We start from the raw sequence: 17,455 nt of genomic DNA, 5'->3' as shown, positions 1-17,455 counted from the left end.
TTAGCCGCCCTCCCCTCAGCAGCCTCCTGTGGTGGAAACAAACCGCAGGAAGCCATCAGCATCAGCAACCTGGCAAAGATGAAGCTGCAGCTCAGTACAGGACAGACAACATTCAAATTGACTGATATTATCAATGAGACAACACAGAATACAGTGTAGTTTACATTCTCAAGGAGGAGTTCCTTCATTCTGTCAGCACTGGCTTTCTCAATGCAAAGCTCTGTCACGATCGTCGGTAAGAGAGGAGGACCAAGGCGCAGCGTTGAATGCGAACATATTTATTATAGGTGATACACGATCAAAACAACAAAACGATAACGTGACAGTCAACGGTCTAACACAAACCAACTAGAACAAGATCCCACAACCACTGTGGGCAAACAGCTTGTTTAAATGTGGTTCCCAATCAGAGACAACCAGCCACAGCTGACACTCGTTGCCTCTGATTGAGAACCACACTGGCCAACATAGAAATGGAACACATAGAATACAAATGAAACTCACACCCTGGCTCAACATACAAGTGTCCCCAGAGCCAGGGCGTGACAGTACCCCCCCCTAAAGGCGCGGACTCCGACCGCGCCAACTAAATACCACAGGGGAGGGACCGGGTGGGCACTACGCCTTGGCGGTGGATCCGGCTCCGGGCCTGATCCCCACTCCCTCTCCAACCCCCCAAAGTACCCCTGGTCCGGTCTGGCCCCGCTGGCCGGAGCTGGACTGCACACTGATGGAGCGGATTGCTCTCGCTCCGGCGTAACGCATCTGACCGGTGCCGGACCAGGCACCAGTGGAACAGGCACGGGCCGTGCCGGACTGACGACGCCCACCACTGGCTTGGTGTGGAGAACAGACACGGGCCGTGCAGGACTGGCGACGCACACCACTGGCTTGGTGTGAGGAGCAGGAGCGGGCCGAACCGGGCTGACGATGCGCACCCCTGGCTTGGTGCGTGGAGCAGGAACGGACCGGACCGGGCTGACGATGCGCACCCCTGGCTTAGTGCGTGGAGCAGCAACGGGCCGGGCCGGGCTGACGATACGCACCCATGGCTTGGTGCGTGGAGCAGGAACGGGCTGGACCGGGCTGACGACTCGCACCCCTGGCTTGGTGTGAGTGGCAGGAACAGGCCGGGCCGGGCTGGCGAAGCGCACCATAGGCTTGGTGCGGGGAGCAGGAACAGGCCGGGCCGGGCTGGCGATGCGCACCATTGGCTTGGTGCGGGGAGCAGGAACGGGCCGGACCGGGCTGGAGACTCGCACCATTGGCCTGGTGCGGGGAGCAGGAACAGGCCGGACCGTACTGGGGACACACACCACTGGCCCTACGCAGGGATCTGGAACGGGCCGGACCGGACTGGTAACACACCCCAGTACCTCTCGCCGTGCCTCTACACCTTCCATCCCCTCTTCGACCAGTGGCCCCCGTAACCTGGCGGCCTCCCCTGCCAATCCGCTGGGCCGCTCTGTCGCGGTCTCCTGCTGGCCCGTCGTCCACGGCGTTAGCCCCCCCTAAAAATTTTATGGGCTTCACTCCTACCCGTGGACCAGCTCTCCATACTTCTCGCCAGCCTTTCGACCTTCTGCTTCCACGTCAAGCCCCTCTCTTCCTCACCCGGCTTGACCCAGTCGAGGAGGCGCTGGATATCCGCTAGGTATTTCCCTGGCGATGGCTCCTGGACCCGCTGCTTGGTCCAGTTCTGGTGGGATCTTCTGTCACGATCGTCGGTAAGAGAGGAGGACCAAGGCGCAGCGTTGAATGCGAACATATTTATTATAGGTGATACACGATCAAAACAACAAAACGATAACGTGACAGTCAACGGTCTAACACAAACCAACTAGAACAAGATCCCACAACCACTGTGGGCAAACAGCTTGTTTAAATGTGGTTCCCAATCAGAGACAACCAGCCACAGCTGACACTCGTTGCCTCTGATTGAGAACCACACTGGCCAACATAGAAATGGAACACATAGAATACAAATGAAACTCACACCCTGGCTCAACATACAAGTGTCCCCAGAGCCAGGGCGTGACAAGCTCCAGCTTGGTCTTGTCTAGGGAAAATGGTGATAGGACAACATAGGACATTTGAACGGAAGTGAAGAGTTCAAGTTGTTATTTTCCAACTGGTTAGCTGACTGTTACATGTAGCTGTTTACTCTACATCGGATATTGTTGTGAAATTGTGAATGAAAGAACATTGTGGAATACAAGTTATTTACAAGAGACTAGGCCTGATTCTGAATGTAGCACACCAACAGTAACAGTGTTCTACCTGTATTATCTGGAGAGCTGGTCTCTCTCTTGACCGGGATGTTGATGCAGTATGGCCGGTCATCACCCTTGTTGGTGTCCTTGGCGAAGGTCAAGGTAGGCCTCAGTTGAGCCATGATCTCTCGGACCATGATATCGCAGACCAGCAGAGACCGTATGTCTGGGTATAGCTGGGCTTTAACCAATGGCCACTCATGGAAAGTCCTGAAGTACTTGCTCCTGATAGAGAGTGAGACGTCTTCTAAGAATGTGGCCATCTTGTCTGGCTCATCGTTGAGCTTCTTCAGAGTGCGTAAGAACAGTCTTTGGTTTTGGTATTTCAGTGCCTCTTTCTGAACCTGGATATCTATGTGCTCTACCATATCATTGCAAAGTGGGACGTCTTCCCATGAACCGTACTGCTGCTTGATTGTGCATGAATCTGGGAAGACAGAGTCAAAGACTTTCCTGACAAGACTAACAGGAACAATATCAAGGTTTGTCACCTTTGGTTTGTTCCTCTCTGCCTCCTTCTGAGCCTGGTCTTGCACAGGCTTTCCACAGTCCTTTGTGGTTGACTCGAAAACATCAGTCTGTGGGAACTGCTTCAAAAAGGCAGCCTGACTGACGTCGAGAGCAAGAGGATTAACGGGGACTGTGTTGATTGATGTTACAACCTCCTCATCGTCGTCCCCGACAAAGTATTTGGGGTCGATCCAGACTGCATCTCTGTTGGAGAAACGAGGCAGAGAAACAGGGTGGATGTAGTCCAACTTGATGTGGTCATTCAAAGGGAAAGCCTTCTGGAACAGTGCCAGTTTCCCGACCTGGGACCCGTAGTGATTGTAGATGGTCTTCCTAAGGTCCTCGGGTAGGGCTACTGCAAAGAGCTTGCTCTCCATTGCCTCTTCGCAGCTCCTGGCAATTGGACACTGTGGGCCGAGGACTTGAAGCGGATAGGTGTCACTAATGCCCTTGTACACCATTAGGATCCCCTCACAGATAGCACTGGGGATGGTGGAGATGATCACCGGGTCCTTCATGGAAACCAGTTTTTTTATCTTGATTGTTGTGCCAAACTGATGTATCATGGCACTCTGCATGTGCAACACTGTCTGCCTCATGTTGCAGAAGGGGGGGCACAGCTTTTCATCCACAGAAATACCTGGAATCTTCCTCAAGATGTTAAAAGCTACTGAGGCCATTTTAACAACCAGTAAGAGCAGAGCCTGTTGGTCAAGCTGTTTAGTACCTTGTCCGTTCATTGGATGAAGTTTTAGAATAAACTTCACTACGAAGTCATTGAATAGTTCTCCGCTAATGATCAATCTAGCATGTAGAGGACAGATGTTCACCATATCCTGACTAATATGTCTCTCCTCTTCGTTGGCAGCATAAACATCAGGCACTGTCTTAGAAATGCATAGACCTACGAGATGAACAATGTACCTTGTCAAGATGTGTGACCTGATTCCCAGTGCTCTCGCCAACACAGGTTTTGGGCCTAGCACCTCCTCCAGGTTGTTGATAACAGTCTTGGCCACCTCATAAGCATCAATGGACTGCTGAGTGTTAGACATCTCCTCATCCTCAGTTACTTGAACCCAGGGAATAGACCACAGAAGAGCTTTGGTGTTGTTGATGATAACAGGTGTCTCCAAATAGACTCCCTCCTGAAAGGCTTGGGGATCTACTTGAAGAAGCACTTGGGTGATGATATGCTTAATGGTAGAACCAAGTACCACAATCTGCTTTGGCATGGTCTTGTATGGAGTCTTCATCGTGGTCTCAATGTCTGTAAGGGCCGTTTGGAGTATGGGACAGGTGCTAATGTCAAGGACCTCAACCTTCTTCTCCTTCACATGGAAGAGAAAGAGAGGCATTGTAATGTTAGTTCTATGTACACCTCTGGTGTCTTTACTGCCTATCACATGTCTTGTAGAGTATTTCTTATTACATGTACAGGTATAGTACTACACTGAGATTTTTTTTTGCTATCTAGAACTTTAAAGGGTTCTTCAGCTGTCCCCATAGGGGAACCCTTTGAAGAACCCTTTTTGGTTGCAGGTAGAACCCTTTTGGTTCCAGGTAGAATACCTTTTCGGTTCCTTTCTACAGAGGGTTCTACATCGAACCCAAAAGGGTTCTTTCTACCTGGAACCAAAAAGGGTTCTACGTGGAACCAAAAAGGGTTATCCTATGGGGACAGCCGAAGAACCCCTTTGGAACCCTTTTTTCTAAGAGTGTAGTATACAACAAAAATGCACAAATAAAGGATCCAATCTTACCTTGTCTACCTGGCTCTCCAGGACCTTCATGACATTGACTGCTGAGGATGAGGAGGGATAGGGGATCAGGTTTGCCTTGAAGACCTCAGCCTTCTTCTCCTGGGCTTCTCCATCCGCCACCTTGTCCAGCAGGCTGTCCATGACCTCCCTGACCTCCTGTGGAATCTCCACCTGGGTCTGGCTGAGGAACTCCACCTGGAGCATCTCATCTGACCTGATCTCAGGTTGGGCCTGTTTCTCTGAGAGCATACCTGCTGTGTCGCCATTCATCAGAGCTGCAGAACCAAGATGCTCATGGGAAGTAACCCATGGCTTGGCCTTGTCAGTCAGGAGCTGCTGCCCCTCCATGGCTACCTTCAGACGGAAGAGAGGAAGACATTTGTTCATACTGTTCCTTTGTGAACTTAAGGTGCAATAACAGGTAAATAAACAGTCTATGTGGATGGTAGCAATGGTGTACTATAGTTTAGGGAATGGAAAAGTATGAGTATACCTCTCCTGGGGACTGGTGACATTGGCTTAGTGTCACGCTCAACTCTCTATGAACTTCCTGCTCGATCTCATGGAGTCTCTGGCGACCCTTCACCTTCAACATCTGTACGCACAGTAGGAGTTTAATATTAGCAGTGGTATCACACAGGACATTTTATTTTATGGCCTTGACAATGTCATTTTGTTCAGGATATCACAGATTTATCATGGATGTGGTCGGTCCAAAATGTATTAAAAACTAAAGGAGAACATCAAAATAGATGCTTATACACATGAGAGCTATTGAATAATTAATGGCAAACTTACCTGCTCATCAAGGTAACAATCGACCCAAGAAGACCCTTGGATGGATGTAGAGTCATCCATATTTGCTCCAAGGTATCACCAAGAGACCAGTATAACAGCTAGAAAAGATTTATTTACAGAAAACTCAACTAAAAACTGCTAAACTGTGCTAGAAAACTTCTGTAAATCCTAAATAAGAACTAAACAATCGAGCAATGTAACCAAGTAGTGTATTATAGCAGTCTGAATTCAGAGTGTATGTGTATAAAAATAGAACTATAGAATGCTCAAATATAGAACTTTAGAATCTTTGGCAAACATAAGACATTGTGATCACCACTAGATGGTACAAGTGAACTAAAAATAACTGCGGCAAGGACAGTGCTAGAAAGTATTCTGAAACAGAACGCTTTTCATTCTGAACTGCCTAGATGTCACAGTAGGCTATTTTGCGCTGCAAACGTGAAATATTATCAATAAAGAAAAAAATCTTAACTCTATCTTTATCATATGGAAAAATGTAATGTTTAATTACTCCATTGTTTACAAACAAATAATTTACAATTTAAGTACAGTACTGAGACCCCATGTTTTGAAAATATTCAATTATTTTTTGTTCTCTGAAACACAATGATTTATTTTCAATAAATTGTTTTCTTTCATAAAATAACACTCCCATACAAATGAATGACAGGTCAATACTTTTATTCTTAACATCATACAAAATGATTTCCAACAACCACACAATACAGTAACATACATACGTGCTCAATATAACCTTGAATATGAACAGACATCAGATACAGTTCAAATGTATCACTAGCTGGTAGGGAATTGGTAATAAAACTTGCTATCTTTAGAAATTATATTTATTTTTATACAATATGTAAGGAACCATAAGAAAAACATTTGTCATGGATGACTGGCTAGTTGGAACCAGAGCTATTTCAGTGTTCAGTCCTTAATGTCCTTCCCAATAGTTACTTAGATTTGAAAACATTAGCCGAACATAACACAATGTAAAACTAACAATAAGTAATGTTAAATCCTTTAATCAATGGGAACATGTTATGGTCAAAGATAGTTCTAGAAAAGTGGCTTGTCTCTTTATGTTGTTTCAGGACTGGGGCTTTCCACTGGGCTCTGTTGAGAGAACAACGCCCCCAGTAGACAGTCAGTAGCACTGCAGGCAGTGGGCTCCTCTCCTCCCAGACACAAAAGCCTGTGGTACTGAGCCTGTGGAACCCAGCACAGCACCCTGGAACACACACACACACAGAGACGCACAAACACACACGCACCAGGCACACACAGTGTGAGCTATACTAACATGGTACTTGTAAGGTACTTAGTCTTAAGTAGAGTTTGTGCAAAAAAATCTTATTTAAACAAGTCAAAGATGAAAGAGTGTTGTGTAGCGATCTGAGTGTGACTTTGTACCATTCGTAGATGTCGTCTGTCACAGGTTCAGGCTGCGTTTGGACCCACTGACCGATTGACCACATCCTGACCACGTTGCCTATAGCAACCGTCTCCCCTTTACCCTCTCCATCGCCCCCCTCAGCAGGCTCCTCAGGGACGTCCTCGTAGCACAGGAAGTAGCTGCTCGAGAAACACACACAGTCACACACAAATACAGACACAGACACAGGCAGTGAGATGCCATCTGATCAACTGTTCTTAGGCCTGAATTCCAAAATGTACATTGTCATCCAACATCTCAGTTCAAAAGAGTCCCAAAGTATTCTTGGCACTAATATTGTACTACAATTATTGTTTATTGACATGTTATGCCTTACTTTAACCCTTTCTCTACCTCCCCCTCTCTCTCGCTCTCACTCACTAATCTGTCTTGGTAGCTCTCTCTTTCCCTGCCACTGGCTTGTCCTCCTCTGTCTCTCCCTCCATCTCGCCATCAGTTTCCTGCTGTAGGCTCTCTCTGGGTCTCTCCACATTCCAGCGCATGCGTTTGTACAGGCCAGTGTCGACCCCAGCCAGGTACGGGGCTGGACAACAGTACCGGTATATGGACAGCCTCACACTGTCTATCTGACACTTGCCTATGTAGAAATGGGAGATACTGGAATGGAGAGAGGGGAGAATGATAGATACATAAATGGCTAGATGAAGGATTGTGGAATGAATGTCAGACGAATGAGAATAAGGATTGACAAGTCCAAGCAGCTGTCCTCTTAAATATTTGGCTCATACTCCAGAATGTTCCATTTGTGGATCTAAATACAGGTATTCAAGTAGTGTTGGTACATATCGTCGCTGTCTGATGAAAACCTTGTAACTCAAATTTTGTGTTGAAAGCACTAAGTTTCCTCAGTGTACTCTGAACATTTCATAACTCTAGGACCAAGAAAATATATTCAAAATAGCTTCTGAAATTTCGAAATTGTAAGTTCGTTAAAAATAGTCTAATATGGGAGTTTTTTTCAATTTCCTGAAAAGTGTCTGTTTTGGAGATGAGGTTTTCACCCGACAGCGGCGCTATGCGTCTGTATGTGCCTATGTGTGTGTTTAGTGGCTCACTGCCTTCAGATGTTATGGTGTAAGTACCAGAGGAGGCTGGTGGGAGGTGCTATGAGGACGGGCTCATTGTAATGGCTGGAATGGAATAAATTAAATGGTATCAAACACATCAAACATATGAAAACCACATGTTTGACTCCATTCCATTTACTCTACTCCAGACATTACAATGAGGCCGTCCTATAGCTCCTCCCACCAGCCTCTTCTGGTAAGCACAGCACCTGGCCGGCTCAGCCTCCTCCAGAGAGAGAAAGTCAAAGGAGGCGTAGGTCAAGACCAGCTGCTCCAGCCTCGCACACAGCTGCTGGGAGAAGTCTAACAACTGGAGAGATGGACAAACACATAAATACAGACAGACAGACAGACAGACAAATACACACAATTACTCAATACACACCATTCTCAGTTTACAGCATCTCTTGATTTTTCTCTATTATTTCTCAAACCTCTCATAAGCCTTTATTCTTGACCAGAGTTGATTCACAGAGACATTTATGTTTGTGTGAAGTGTAGAATACATTTAATATCAATAAACAGTGCAAAGGGAAGGGATCACTGCCGCTACCTCACTTTCCAACCAAGGTGCATGAATTGAGGATAGAGAGGCGATTCAGCAACACTTGTCAATAAAGAGGGACAGTTTTGTCCTACCCGGATTCAGGTGAGTAGGATTGTGTTTCGAAAGGCTCTTACTCGTGAGCGGATGTACACGGGCAGAGGCGTGCGCTGGGGCAGGGAGCTGCGAGCGGTCGACTCCAGGTAAGTGAAGTAGGGCTGACAGGTCCGCAGGAAAGTAGGCACCACACAAGCAAAGTTTTCCTTTTGCAGATTGTCACGTCTGCAGACAACACACACACATGGTTATGTCACAGGACAGGGATTCATTATGTATTACTTTAATCCTTTTGATAAATAATAAATAATAACTTGAAACACCACTAGATGCAATTGTATAGTTTAGGTGCACTAATCATTGACTCACCTAACCTTTACCTATCATTATCTTAGACTACATTAACAACTTTCCTAACTGACTCTAACGTTACCTGTATAAAAGATGTGCCTGAAACTCATCCGCCTTATTCAGCAGGTACTGGAGTTGCTGTTCAATGGGTCTGAGCTTCTGATCCATCATGTTGATGTCATGGCATGAGGACGTGGACTTCCAAGCCGCATCCCCTGTGCTGTCCCTTTGATCGCCACATGAGGGCGCCAAAGCACGATCCTCTAAATGCTCCACATTTTCTGAGAAATTGCGGGAAATAATTTGCTGATTTGAGTTTGACTAGCAGAGTTAGCACGTTTTTCGTCTACATAATTATTAAGCTACCTATGCATTTTGACAGAAAGTCACCTGTGTCTGGTGATGATTCAGGATTATTTTTCGTCTCCCCCCGTTCCATGCTTTCTTCCTATGTGACCTGGCTTTCTGGTGAGTTTGCTTAGGTTGACACCTCCTCGAAATCCTTCATTAGCTAGCTAGCTTTAGCTTGTCAGATAGCTAGCAACTGCACTATAAGACACGGGTTTCTTGTGTGTTGTGTATTAATTGAACACTTTACAAGTTACAACTTTCTGAGCCAGTATTTTCATGAATTGAGGATAGTTAGCTATTAGCTAACTAATTGACACCTACCCTACTTTCCCCAATCCTCTGAATGCTTGTGAAGAGCTCATGTGCAGCGCCATGGACGTTCCGGTCCCACGGTCAGTCCAGGACTTGACAAGTACGGTTCTCAATCTCTCTCCGTCTCCAGCCTCCTCTCTTTCCCTTGGCGTCTATATCTGATGCTCGGTCCCGTCTCAACTGATTTAGTCTGTCTGCAGGCTAGCCTAGCGCGAGAACTACTACTACGAGAGCGTGTGAAGCAACCACTAGAGCGAGCGAACCCCTCTGCTGGCCGAAACGTGCACAAAACCTCTTGACAATTATGTGGGCTTATTTATATACATAATTGGAGATAGACAACCCTTCTGCCTAGGAAGACTAATAAATAAATGATTGCAAAATGTAAAAAAAAAAACCATATATCTTACACCATTGTCATTGTCAAGCCAAATATTATCGTTTGTTTGACAACACTGGTATGAAAAAATATATGCTTTGATTTGTCAATATTAGTATCCCCAGTAGCTATATGAATAGAGTTATACTAACTAACTCTATCAAAAGTCTAGAAGTGAGTGTGCGGAGTGCAGACTGATGATGACCACCGGCTCCACGCTTCGATTCATGGCTCTCTCAGTTCTTGCCACCACAGGGCAACATTGATAAATAAAACCCCACTGAATCGAAGTGAATTGGGTTACATTACATTTTAACTTTTTAGAGATTTCGAATGTGATCAGAACATGTATTAATCTCTCGGCGTGGTCGCTGTGCGCTGTTGTTGTTGACATAATCGTGTATGACGTAATATATGAGCCTATGACGTAAACGCAGTCAAGAAATGATTAAGTTGATTGGCTCAGTTGAGTTGATAGTTTGCGTAGGACAGTCATCCTCATGTTCAAAGACATTACTTTGCCTGGACAAGAAATTCTGTGTAACTGTATGTACAGCTAAATTTACCAGGATTTTATTTAAAATGTTAGAAAATTGAAGATAAAAATGTATTTGTTTATAATTTTTCTATCATGGTACAGGTCCAATCTGAAGGATGTTTTAAAATAAAATGGGTAAAAGTCATAAACGGTTAAGGAGAGTTTGTCTAAAGGTAAGTCTCATATAAGAAAATAAAAAAAGTTATCTGTGTGTCTCTGTAATGGGGAAATATTTTTAGTAGTACAGCCAAATGCTAGGGGTTTTAAAACCTCTCCTTGAGGACCCCCAGACGTTCCACTGTATTCCACAGCTAGCACACCTAATTCAACTTGTCAACTAATCATTAAGCCCTTGAATAGGTGAATCAGGTTTGCTTGTTTAGGGCTACAACAAAATTGTGAAATGTCTGGTGTTCCCCAAGGAGAGGGTTGAAAACCACTGGCCTATGCAAAAACAGACTGATATGCTTTATGTTTGGAAAAGTGGGCATAAAAATGGAGGGCTCAAGTGTAATTTATTTCATTACATTCCTCTACCCCAGGCTGGGACCCTCCAAGCTAGTGCTGGAGAACAGGTGCTTCAGACAGATGACCATAATGGACCAAGGCTGCCAGCACTGGTGGACTGCCCCAAGAACAGCCCCCTAAAGGTTAGAAACGGCTTTGAGTTCTGTTGCAAAACGCTTTGAACAGTTCAGAGTGAAATACGTATCAGTTCAATTGGAAAAACGTTCAAAACGTTTTGTAACGTTAGGCATGCTGAATGTACTCCAGGCAAACCTCTCAGAGCAGACTGGTTGGCTCTAAGCCACACCCACTTCAATTGTGATTAGGCTTTTAATGTGATTAAGCCCTGCCCACTTCCAATTTTGGTCCCCTCTTCGAATCAAATCCCGAGTGCCTGCCACATCCGTTTTGATTGGCTCTTGGTCAGAAATGCTATGCCTTAATTGGACATCCATTTTTATTGGTTCGTTGGTCAAGTGGATAGTGCTGTCATTCATAATCTAATGATGTATAGGGCTAAACCACGCTTGTCCATTTTTGGTCACCCCTAATCTGAGCTCCGCCCACATCCATTTTGATTGGCACCTTGGTAGGGGATGGGCAGGTTGTATACTGGGCCATGTTCAGTGGCAAAACGTTGTTGAACATTGCCGATACAAATGCCATGACTAGAGCTTACGTGATTCCTTATTCTACATGTTTAAGAGGCATGTTTGTTCATTATAGCGTAATTCTATCTGAATGTTGCTAAACGTTGTCTTGCTGAACATGCCCCTGGTTGTATAAGGACGTTTTGTTTTGAAATCTTTACCTGGTTGTAACTGTGAGTTGGTTGTAATGTAAGTTATATGACGTGTTCTCAACCTGTTTTTTTTTTACAATGAGATAATGATGCATGGGTCACTTACTGTACTAGTTAGAACCAATAGCATTCAAATTCTGATTCTTATTCTAATTCTAAAGTTAGCCCTTATGTGACATGTCACTCAGTACCGTCATGTCTATGGTGAAAGAGATGGTTTCTATGGTGATACGATTTTGCTAATATTGTTGTTTATCTCAGAACTTCGTGCCGAAGCCCCCACGAGGCCCCAGGCTGAGCGGTCAGGCCAAGATGGCCAAGGCCGAAAAGAACGCCAGAGAGGCCGTGGAGTCCAGAAAGGACAGAGAGGCCAAGGCAGCGGCAAAAAAAACAAGCCACCAAGTAGTTGGTGTGTTGGCGCTGCCTCCACCGCTTCTATCTACAACATCCAGTTACAGTGAGTATTGATCACCACTTCCAAAATACTTGGATTTATTGATAGAATTCTTAAAGGATATATGGTGGAAGGATCAACTAATGGCTCGACTCTCCTCTTTCTTTAGGTGTCCTGCCAGCTATCAAGAACACTAAAGTGACAAAGGTGGAGACAACAGGTGGGTGTTGGTGACACAGTGGTTATTCAATAGAATCGTTGCCATGGTTACGAGCTTGTTCAGCTGTAATTCTGATTCTCTTCTCTTTCAGTGCCACCAGGCCCCATGACACCTGAGGATGAGGTGAGAATGAACTCCTCTCCATCTTTTGATGACCCCCTTACCCCAGAGACCCCAGAGAGTGATGTCACCTCCGATGCCACTTCTCTGGCGGACACACCCCGTGAGATGACACCTGAGAACGTAGAGGAGGCGTCTTCTCTAGAGGTCTTCCTGAAGTCTCACCCGTGAGTTCTGCTCTGAACCGTGTTATGTGCAGTAGAAAAAATTGAATCTAGTTGCCAGTCTACTAACCAATGATTCCTGGTGTTTGTTTGTTTTCCAGTCAGAGAAAGCGCATTAGGAAGTTCCTCAAACAAATGGTAAGTCCCCCATTTTTTCTTCTTTACCCCATTTCTACTTCTTTACCGACTAATCATGCTAACAACAACAAAAATGTGTAACTTAAAGACTAAGAGGAAATGCTGTCATTTAAAAATGGTTGTTTTCCGTATTTCTTTCTAAGAATGTGACCATAGAGGACCTGGAGGACATGTCCTATGCGTTCCTCCTGCCAGCGATAGCTCTGCTCAGGATCTCCAGTCGAGAATCATCCAACTGCTCCTTCCGGGGGTCAGGGGTGCTGAAGAAGGTCTCGGAGACGTTCCACCGGCGGAGCTCTGAGCCAAAGGGGAGGCTCAGGGGCGGGAAGCCCCCCACGCCCAATTCTGAGACAGACAAGGAGCTTCAGGGTACAGCAGACATGGTTGTGAGTAATATCCTGAGGAATGCCCAGGAGGACCTCTTCTCCTCTGGTATGAATGACCTGGAGACCACCAATCAAGGCATCGCTCTGACCGATGAGAGGCTCTCCAGCTGCTCTGGGTCATCACAGGGATCGAGCCGGTCCAACATGCCAGAGCTGGTAGAGTGTGTGGATGCTCAGCCACTATCTCTGGAACATCCAGGTGTGTCCTGCTCCAACAGAAGCTCTGGGTCCTCACAGGGATCGAGACGGTTCGACCTCTGTCATCAGGCAGTGGAGATGGAGAGGGTTTATCTCCAGAGAGACACACCCCACTCCAGTGTCAGTGTGAGAGAACTGGGGCCAGTGAGGAGGGCCAAGAGAAGGGATGTCCATAAAGCCCTCAGTGAGGGGTCCCTCAATGTCTTTGCCCTGTTCAGGGAGAGGGCAGGGGAGATTTGGCAGACCAGCACATGGGACATGGAGCAGACCCAGCCTCCCAGCACCCCCACATCCAGCGAGGAGGATTTGTGGGACAGCGACTCCAGCTTGTCTCATGGGGTTGGGGAGGAGGAGAGGGGCAGCTCCCTGATCCTGACCCCCAGGCCTCCACCTCACTCTCTGATCAAGACAAGAGGGCACTAGGTTAGTTATTATGTAGTCTTGTCTCCTTTTGCTCCCTTGTTATTATTGTTATTGCCATTTACAATGTGACCAAGATGTTTTGGGGTGGGGGTGCTGTCCATGGGGGGAGGGAGTATTTTTCTCCGCTCTGCTGACAAGTCATTTTCTCCGCTCATACAGGAGTCATAAAGGCCTAGTTCACTAATTTTGTGAAGAAAATCATCTATAAAAAATAATAATGATATATCTATATATCCATTTTAAATAAATGTTGATTTGACTAGAGGACGTCTGCCAGATCCTGACCGCCTGGTTGGAAAAGAGGCTGAACAGGACCTGCAACGACAATTACAGGGCCAGTGTCATCATCCAGAAAGGTCCATTTATAACCTGTTTTACCAATATGACCAGTATTAACCCTGTTATAACCAGTGTAATAACCAGTGTATTATCATTATAGTAAATGTACTAGATACTGCATAGTGCTATACATGGATGTGGCTTTGAATCAGTTCAGAGTATTCGTGTGTTTTCTTAGGATTGGATTCTGGTGCCAGGGACAGGTTCCCTTACACTCAGTGTCCTTCTTCGTCAGAGGAAGAAGAGGAGTTGGTCACGAGTGTCATGACTGTCTTACACTCAGAGCCCTCCACCTCAACCAAGGCAGCACGGGCAGCTCCTGCACAGACCCTGGAGTTCAACCCCTGTCTGGATGAAGATGAGGTGGTCCCCAGCACCTCCATGGGTGCGGGATTCCTGACGACCACTCAGGCAGCATGGGCAGCTCCTGCCCAGACCTTGGAAGAAGAGGTCGGGGAGCTGATGTCTCTGAGGTGAGTACCAGCTCCCTGACCCCCACTGAGGCCAGGCAGGGCCTCCTGGGGAAGATTCCCTCTCTCCTTCCGGGTGAGATCCTCATCGAGGAGGACATCTCCTTTCGCAGCACTCCCAGGGACACCGTCATGAGCCCCCAGACCCTGAAGCTTATCCTCCAGGGCATCATGCGCCGACTGGAGGCCTCAGAGTTCCCCCTGGCCATGATGGCCAACAACCCCTTCAGGCTGATGAAGAATCTCTTTGTGGAGGTCCAGCATGCCCTGAAGTATGCTGACATCTCTGTCCTCTTCAGCCTGGAGGAGAGCATACAATTCAGGGGGGAAGATGCAATGAAGGCCATCGTGAAGGCTGCGGCTAAAAGGTTGGATTCCAACCAGGCTCAACTGCGTGCCGCACGCTATGGTGGCGAGGTAGCCGTCTGTTGCATGGCAGATACCATCGCGCACGTCATAGGCGACTACGCCCAGGACTGGAGTTCTGACGGCCATTTTGGAGCGAGGAGGAGCCTTGGTAGTGGGAGGTCACGCTCCTCCTCAAGCTCCTCAAAGAGTGACATCACCCTCACAGAGGAACTCTTGGCCCAGGGGGAAACCCTAGAAGAGGCCCAAGAGGAGGTGGCTGCGATCGACGACAACAAGAAATGTGACTCTGCTAGCTTGGAGAAGGCCAGCAGCAGCTCCCTCTCCGCAGACCTTGTGGACAGCACCTCCACACAGGTAAGGAGTCTACCATTAACCAGTATGTTGTTTAGTTATTGGGGCTGTTTGATTGTGAGGCACCAACTCATATCTGTTTGTCTCTAAACTAAGAAGACAGTGAAGGATGAGGCTGTGAAGGAAGGAGTGAGGAAGTCAGGAGAGGGGAAGCGAGGTCGCAAGAAGACCCTGAAGAAGAACAAGGTGTCTCCCCTTGGCACTGATGGTAAGTCCTCCCTTCTGTCAGTCCACATGTCTATTTGTCTTCAACAAAATTATATTATTTCACCACATTGTAATGTTAGGGGAAGAGACTATGATGAAGTTATCAGGGTCTTATTCATTAAACGGAAGTAACAGGGAGGAACTTCCTTGAACAAAAAAAGGTGTTTTTGTTTTCCGTTGCAAAAGTTTTTTTTACGGTTTGTCCTAATGATGTCATGCCATGTTCTCTGTCACCTGTTCAGAAACCGTGGCTGATGAGCCGGGGAAAAAACGATCTCTCCTCCTGAGGATTACAGCTGCCCTGGCAAAACTATTTTGCTTCCCCTGCAAAAAGAGAAGCGGCAAAAAGTAGTTGTGTGGGTATACCCACTTAGTGCACTTCAGTGCACTTGCCTCCTCTCCACAAACCCAGAGTCAACAGAAGAGGGAGACAAACCCCCCTACTCACAACCCATTTGATGATTCCAACCATACCCCCACGCTATTGTGGCGAGGGAGCCATCTGTTACATGGCAGACACCATCGGACACGTCATAGATGACCATGCTGAAGATTGGAGCTCTGACGGCCATTTTGGAGCCAGGAGGAGCCGTGGATTGGGAGTTCCCACTCCTCAAGTAGTGACATCACCCTCACCAAGGAGCTCTTGGCTGAAAGGGCCAAGGAAGCGGACCAAGACGACGTGGCTGATGATGAAACTGGCATGACAATACCCCCCCCCCAAAAAAAATTAAAAACCATTACAAACCATGATGATTCCTCCCATAGCCCGGCCCGGACCTATTTCATTCAATAAACATGTACTTGCATCTATTTTGAACCTCTTTTTTTTGTTTTTAACAGGCCTACTGTAGACTACAAATTATTAAGTGCAAATTGATGTGTGTACTGCATCAATATTATGAGTTCACTGTTTCAGTCATTATGAGTTCACTGTGCCAGTCATTATGAGTTCACTGTGCCAGTCATTATGAGTTCACTATGCCAGTCATTATAGTTAATCTAGGCTTTAACACTCTTAACTGTATTGGTATTGACACAATAAGAGTTACATTTGAGTATTTTCTCAATTTGTGTTTCTGAGGGAATACATCTGCAATATACTGCTAATAATGTTAATCGAGAGGGAAAAATACTTCTGGAAATGTACAAAAAAGAATAGATCATATTCTTGCCTTTGACAGTTTAGATCATTCAAATGTAATAGCTTCAGGGTTGTGGAGGTCATAGTCTCTTATGACGGCTACCAAAGTCCATCCTGCTTTCACCACTCACTCGCACTAGTCCAATATCTTAACCTCTCCCTACCGGAACCTAATCGAGTAGCTGGCCCGGCACTCACGCAAGATTTGGTTCTGGGTTGCAGAGATTATGGAGGTCAAAACAAGGTCTATGGCTGCGTTTACACAGGCAGCCCAATTCTGATCTTTTCCACTAATTGGTATTTTGACCAATCAGATCAGCTCTTTTTTCCAAGAATTGGGCAAACGATCATAATTGGACTGCCTGTGCAAACACAGCCTGTCATGCAGGACCTGACCAGGAAAAACTCTGATCTGATAAACTGTCAAAGGCAAGAACATGATCTATACTACTATTTCCAAAAGTATTTTTCAATAAAGTTTAACATTATTAGCAGTATATTGCAGATGTATTCCCCATAATATACTCCAGCAAGCAAAAGCCTGGAAACGGAACAAGGTAAAATCAAATAAACTCCTGCCCTATACCCCACAAGGAAATAGGATGAAAGACTTGATGATGTGTATGTAGGCTATGTTTATTCAGCCTGCTCATTACTGCTATCAGATGTAAGCAGGCTATTTCTGGTGTGCATTTTCACAGCCTTTGTGTGATGTGTTTCACCTATCAGCACTATGACCAGGTGCTCCTTTGCTCTTCCGTCTCAGTCTACCTCTGGCAGTATCAAATTCTCGGTAAGCAAATCTCCCATTTGCATGC

General features: G+C 46.1%; 2 protein-coding genes across 4 annotated transcripts; one reads left to right on the top strand and one right to left on the bottom strand.

Annotated features, from left to right (window-relative positions):
* Window positions 1-6,011: 6,011 nt before the first annotated feature.
* On the bottom strand, window positions 6,012-9,639 carry LOC123488443 (UPF0575 protein C19orf67 homolog). Of its 3 annotated transcripts, XM_045219359.1 has the most exons (8): window positions 9,498-9,639; window positions 9,216-9,374; window positions 8,908-9,106; window positions 8,555-8,699; window positions 8,083-8,183; window positions 7,167-7,403; window positions 6,764-6,925; window positions 6,012-6,581 (listed from the first exon to the last, which is right to left on the bottom strand). In XM_045219359.1, exons 2-8 carry the CDS (start codon window positions 9,262-9,264, stop codon window positions 6,431-6,433), a joined length of 1,044 nt encoding a protein of 347 aa, XP_045075294.1. In that variant the 5' UTR covers window positions 9,265-9,374; window positions 9,498-9,639; the 3' UTR covers window positions 6,012-6,430. The 3 variants fall into 3 exon arrangements, with proteins under 3 accessions (XP_045075294.1, XP_045075293.1, XP_045075295.1); XM_045219358.1 differs by having other exon boundaries at window positions 9,216-9,639; XM_045219360.1 differs by lacking the exon at window positions 7,167-7,403 and having other exon boundaries at window positions 9,216-9,639.
* Window positions 9,640-10,296: 657 nt separating this feature from the next.
* Window positions 10,297-13,757, top strand: LOC121561874. Its single transcript, XM_045219351.1, has 8 exons — window positions 10,297-10,413; window positions 10,508-10,578; window positions 10,948-11,055; window positions 11,976-12,171; window positions 12,278-12,328; window positions 12,420-12,615; window positions 12,714-12,750; window positions 12,894-13,757. The coding sequence occupies exons 2-8, from the start codon at window positions 10,537-10,539 to the stop codon at window positions 13,755-13,757; spliced, it is 1,494 nt and encodes a 497-aa protein (XP_045075286.1). The 5' UTR covers window positions 10,297-10,413; window positions 10,508-10,536.
* The last annotated feature ends 3,698 nt before the right edge of the window (window positions 13,758-17,455 follow it).

The sequence above is a fragment of the Coregonus clupeaformis genome, unplaced genomic scaffold (assembly GCF_020615455.1).
Source record: "Coregonus clupeaformis isolate EN_2021a unplaced genomic scaffold, ASM2061545v1 scaf2300, whole genome shotgun sequence".
NCBI classification, from domain to species: Eukaryota; Metazoa; Chordata; class Actinopteri; order Salmoniformes; family Salmonidae; genus Coregonus; species Coregonus clupeaformis.
Note: the sequence above shows the minus strand (reverse complement) of the source record. Positions and strands in the feature narration are given on the sequence as shown.

Bases quoted from the DNA above. Each gene is read 5' to 3' on its own strand.
- LOC123488443 (XM_045219358.1), bottom strand. From the start codon at position 9,264: ATGGAACGGGGGGAGACGAAAAATAATCCTGAATCATCACCAGACACA. The intron at 9,107-9,215 runs GTGACTTTCTGT...GCAATTTCTCAG, and splicing joins TGAATCATCACCAGACACAG to AAAATGTGGAGCATTTAGAG. The intron at 8,184-8,554 runs GTAAGAGCCTTT...CCATCTCTCCAG, and splicing joins CCGTGTACATCCGCTCACGA to TTGTTAGACTTCTCCCAGCA.
- LOC121561874 (XM_045219351.1), top strand. From the start codon at position 10,537: ATGGGTAAAAGTCATAAACGGTTAAGGAGAGTTTGTCTAAAG. The intron at 12,172-12,277 runs GTGAGTATTGAT...CTCTTTCTTTAG, and splicing joins ATCTACAACATCCAGTTACA to GTGTCCTGCCAGCTATCAAG. The intron at 12,751-12,893 runs GTAAGTCCCCCA...TTTCTTTCTAAG, and splicing joins GGAAGTTCCTCAAACAAATG to AATGTGACCATAGAGGACCT.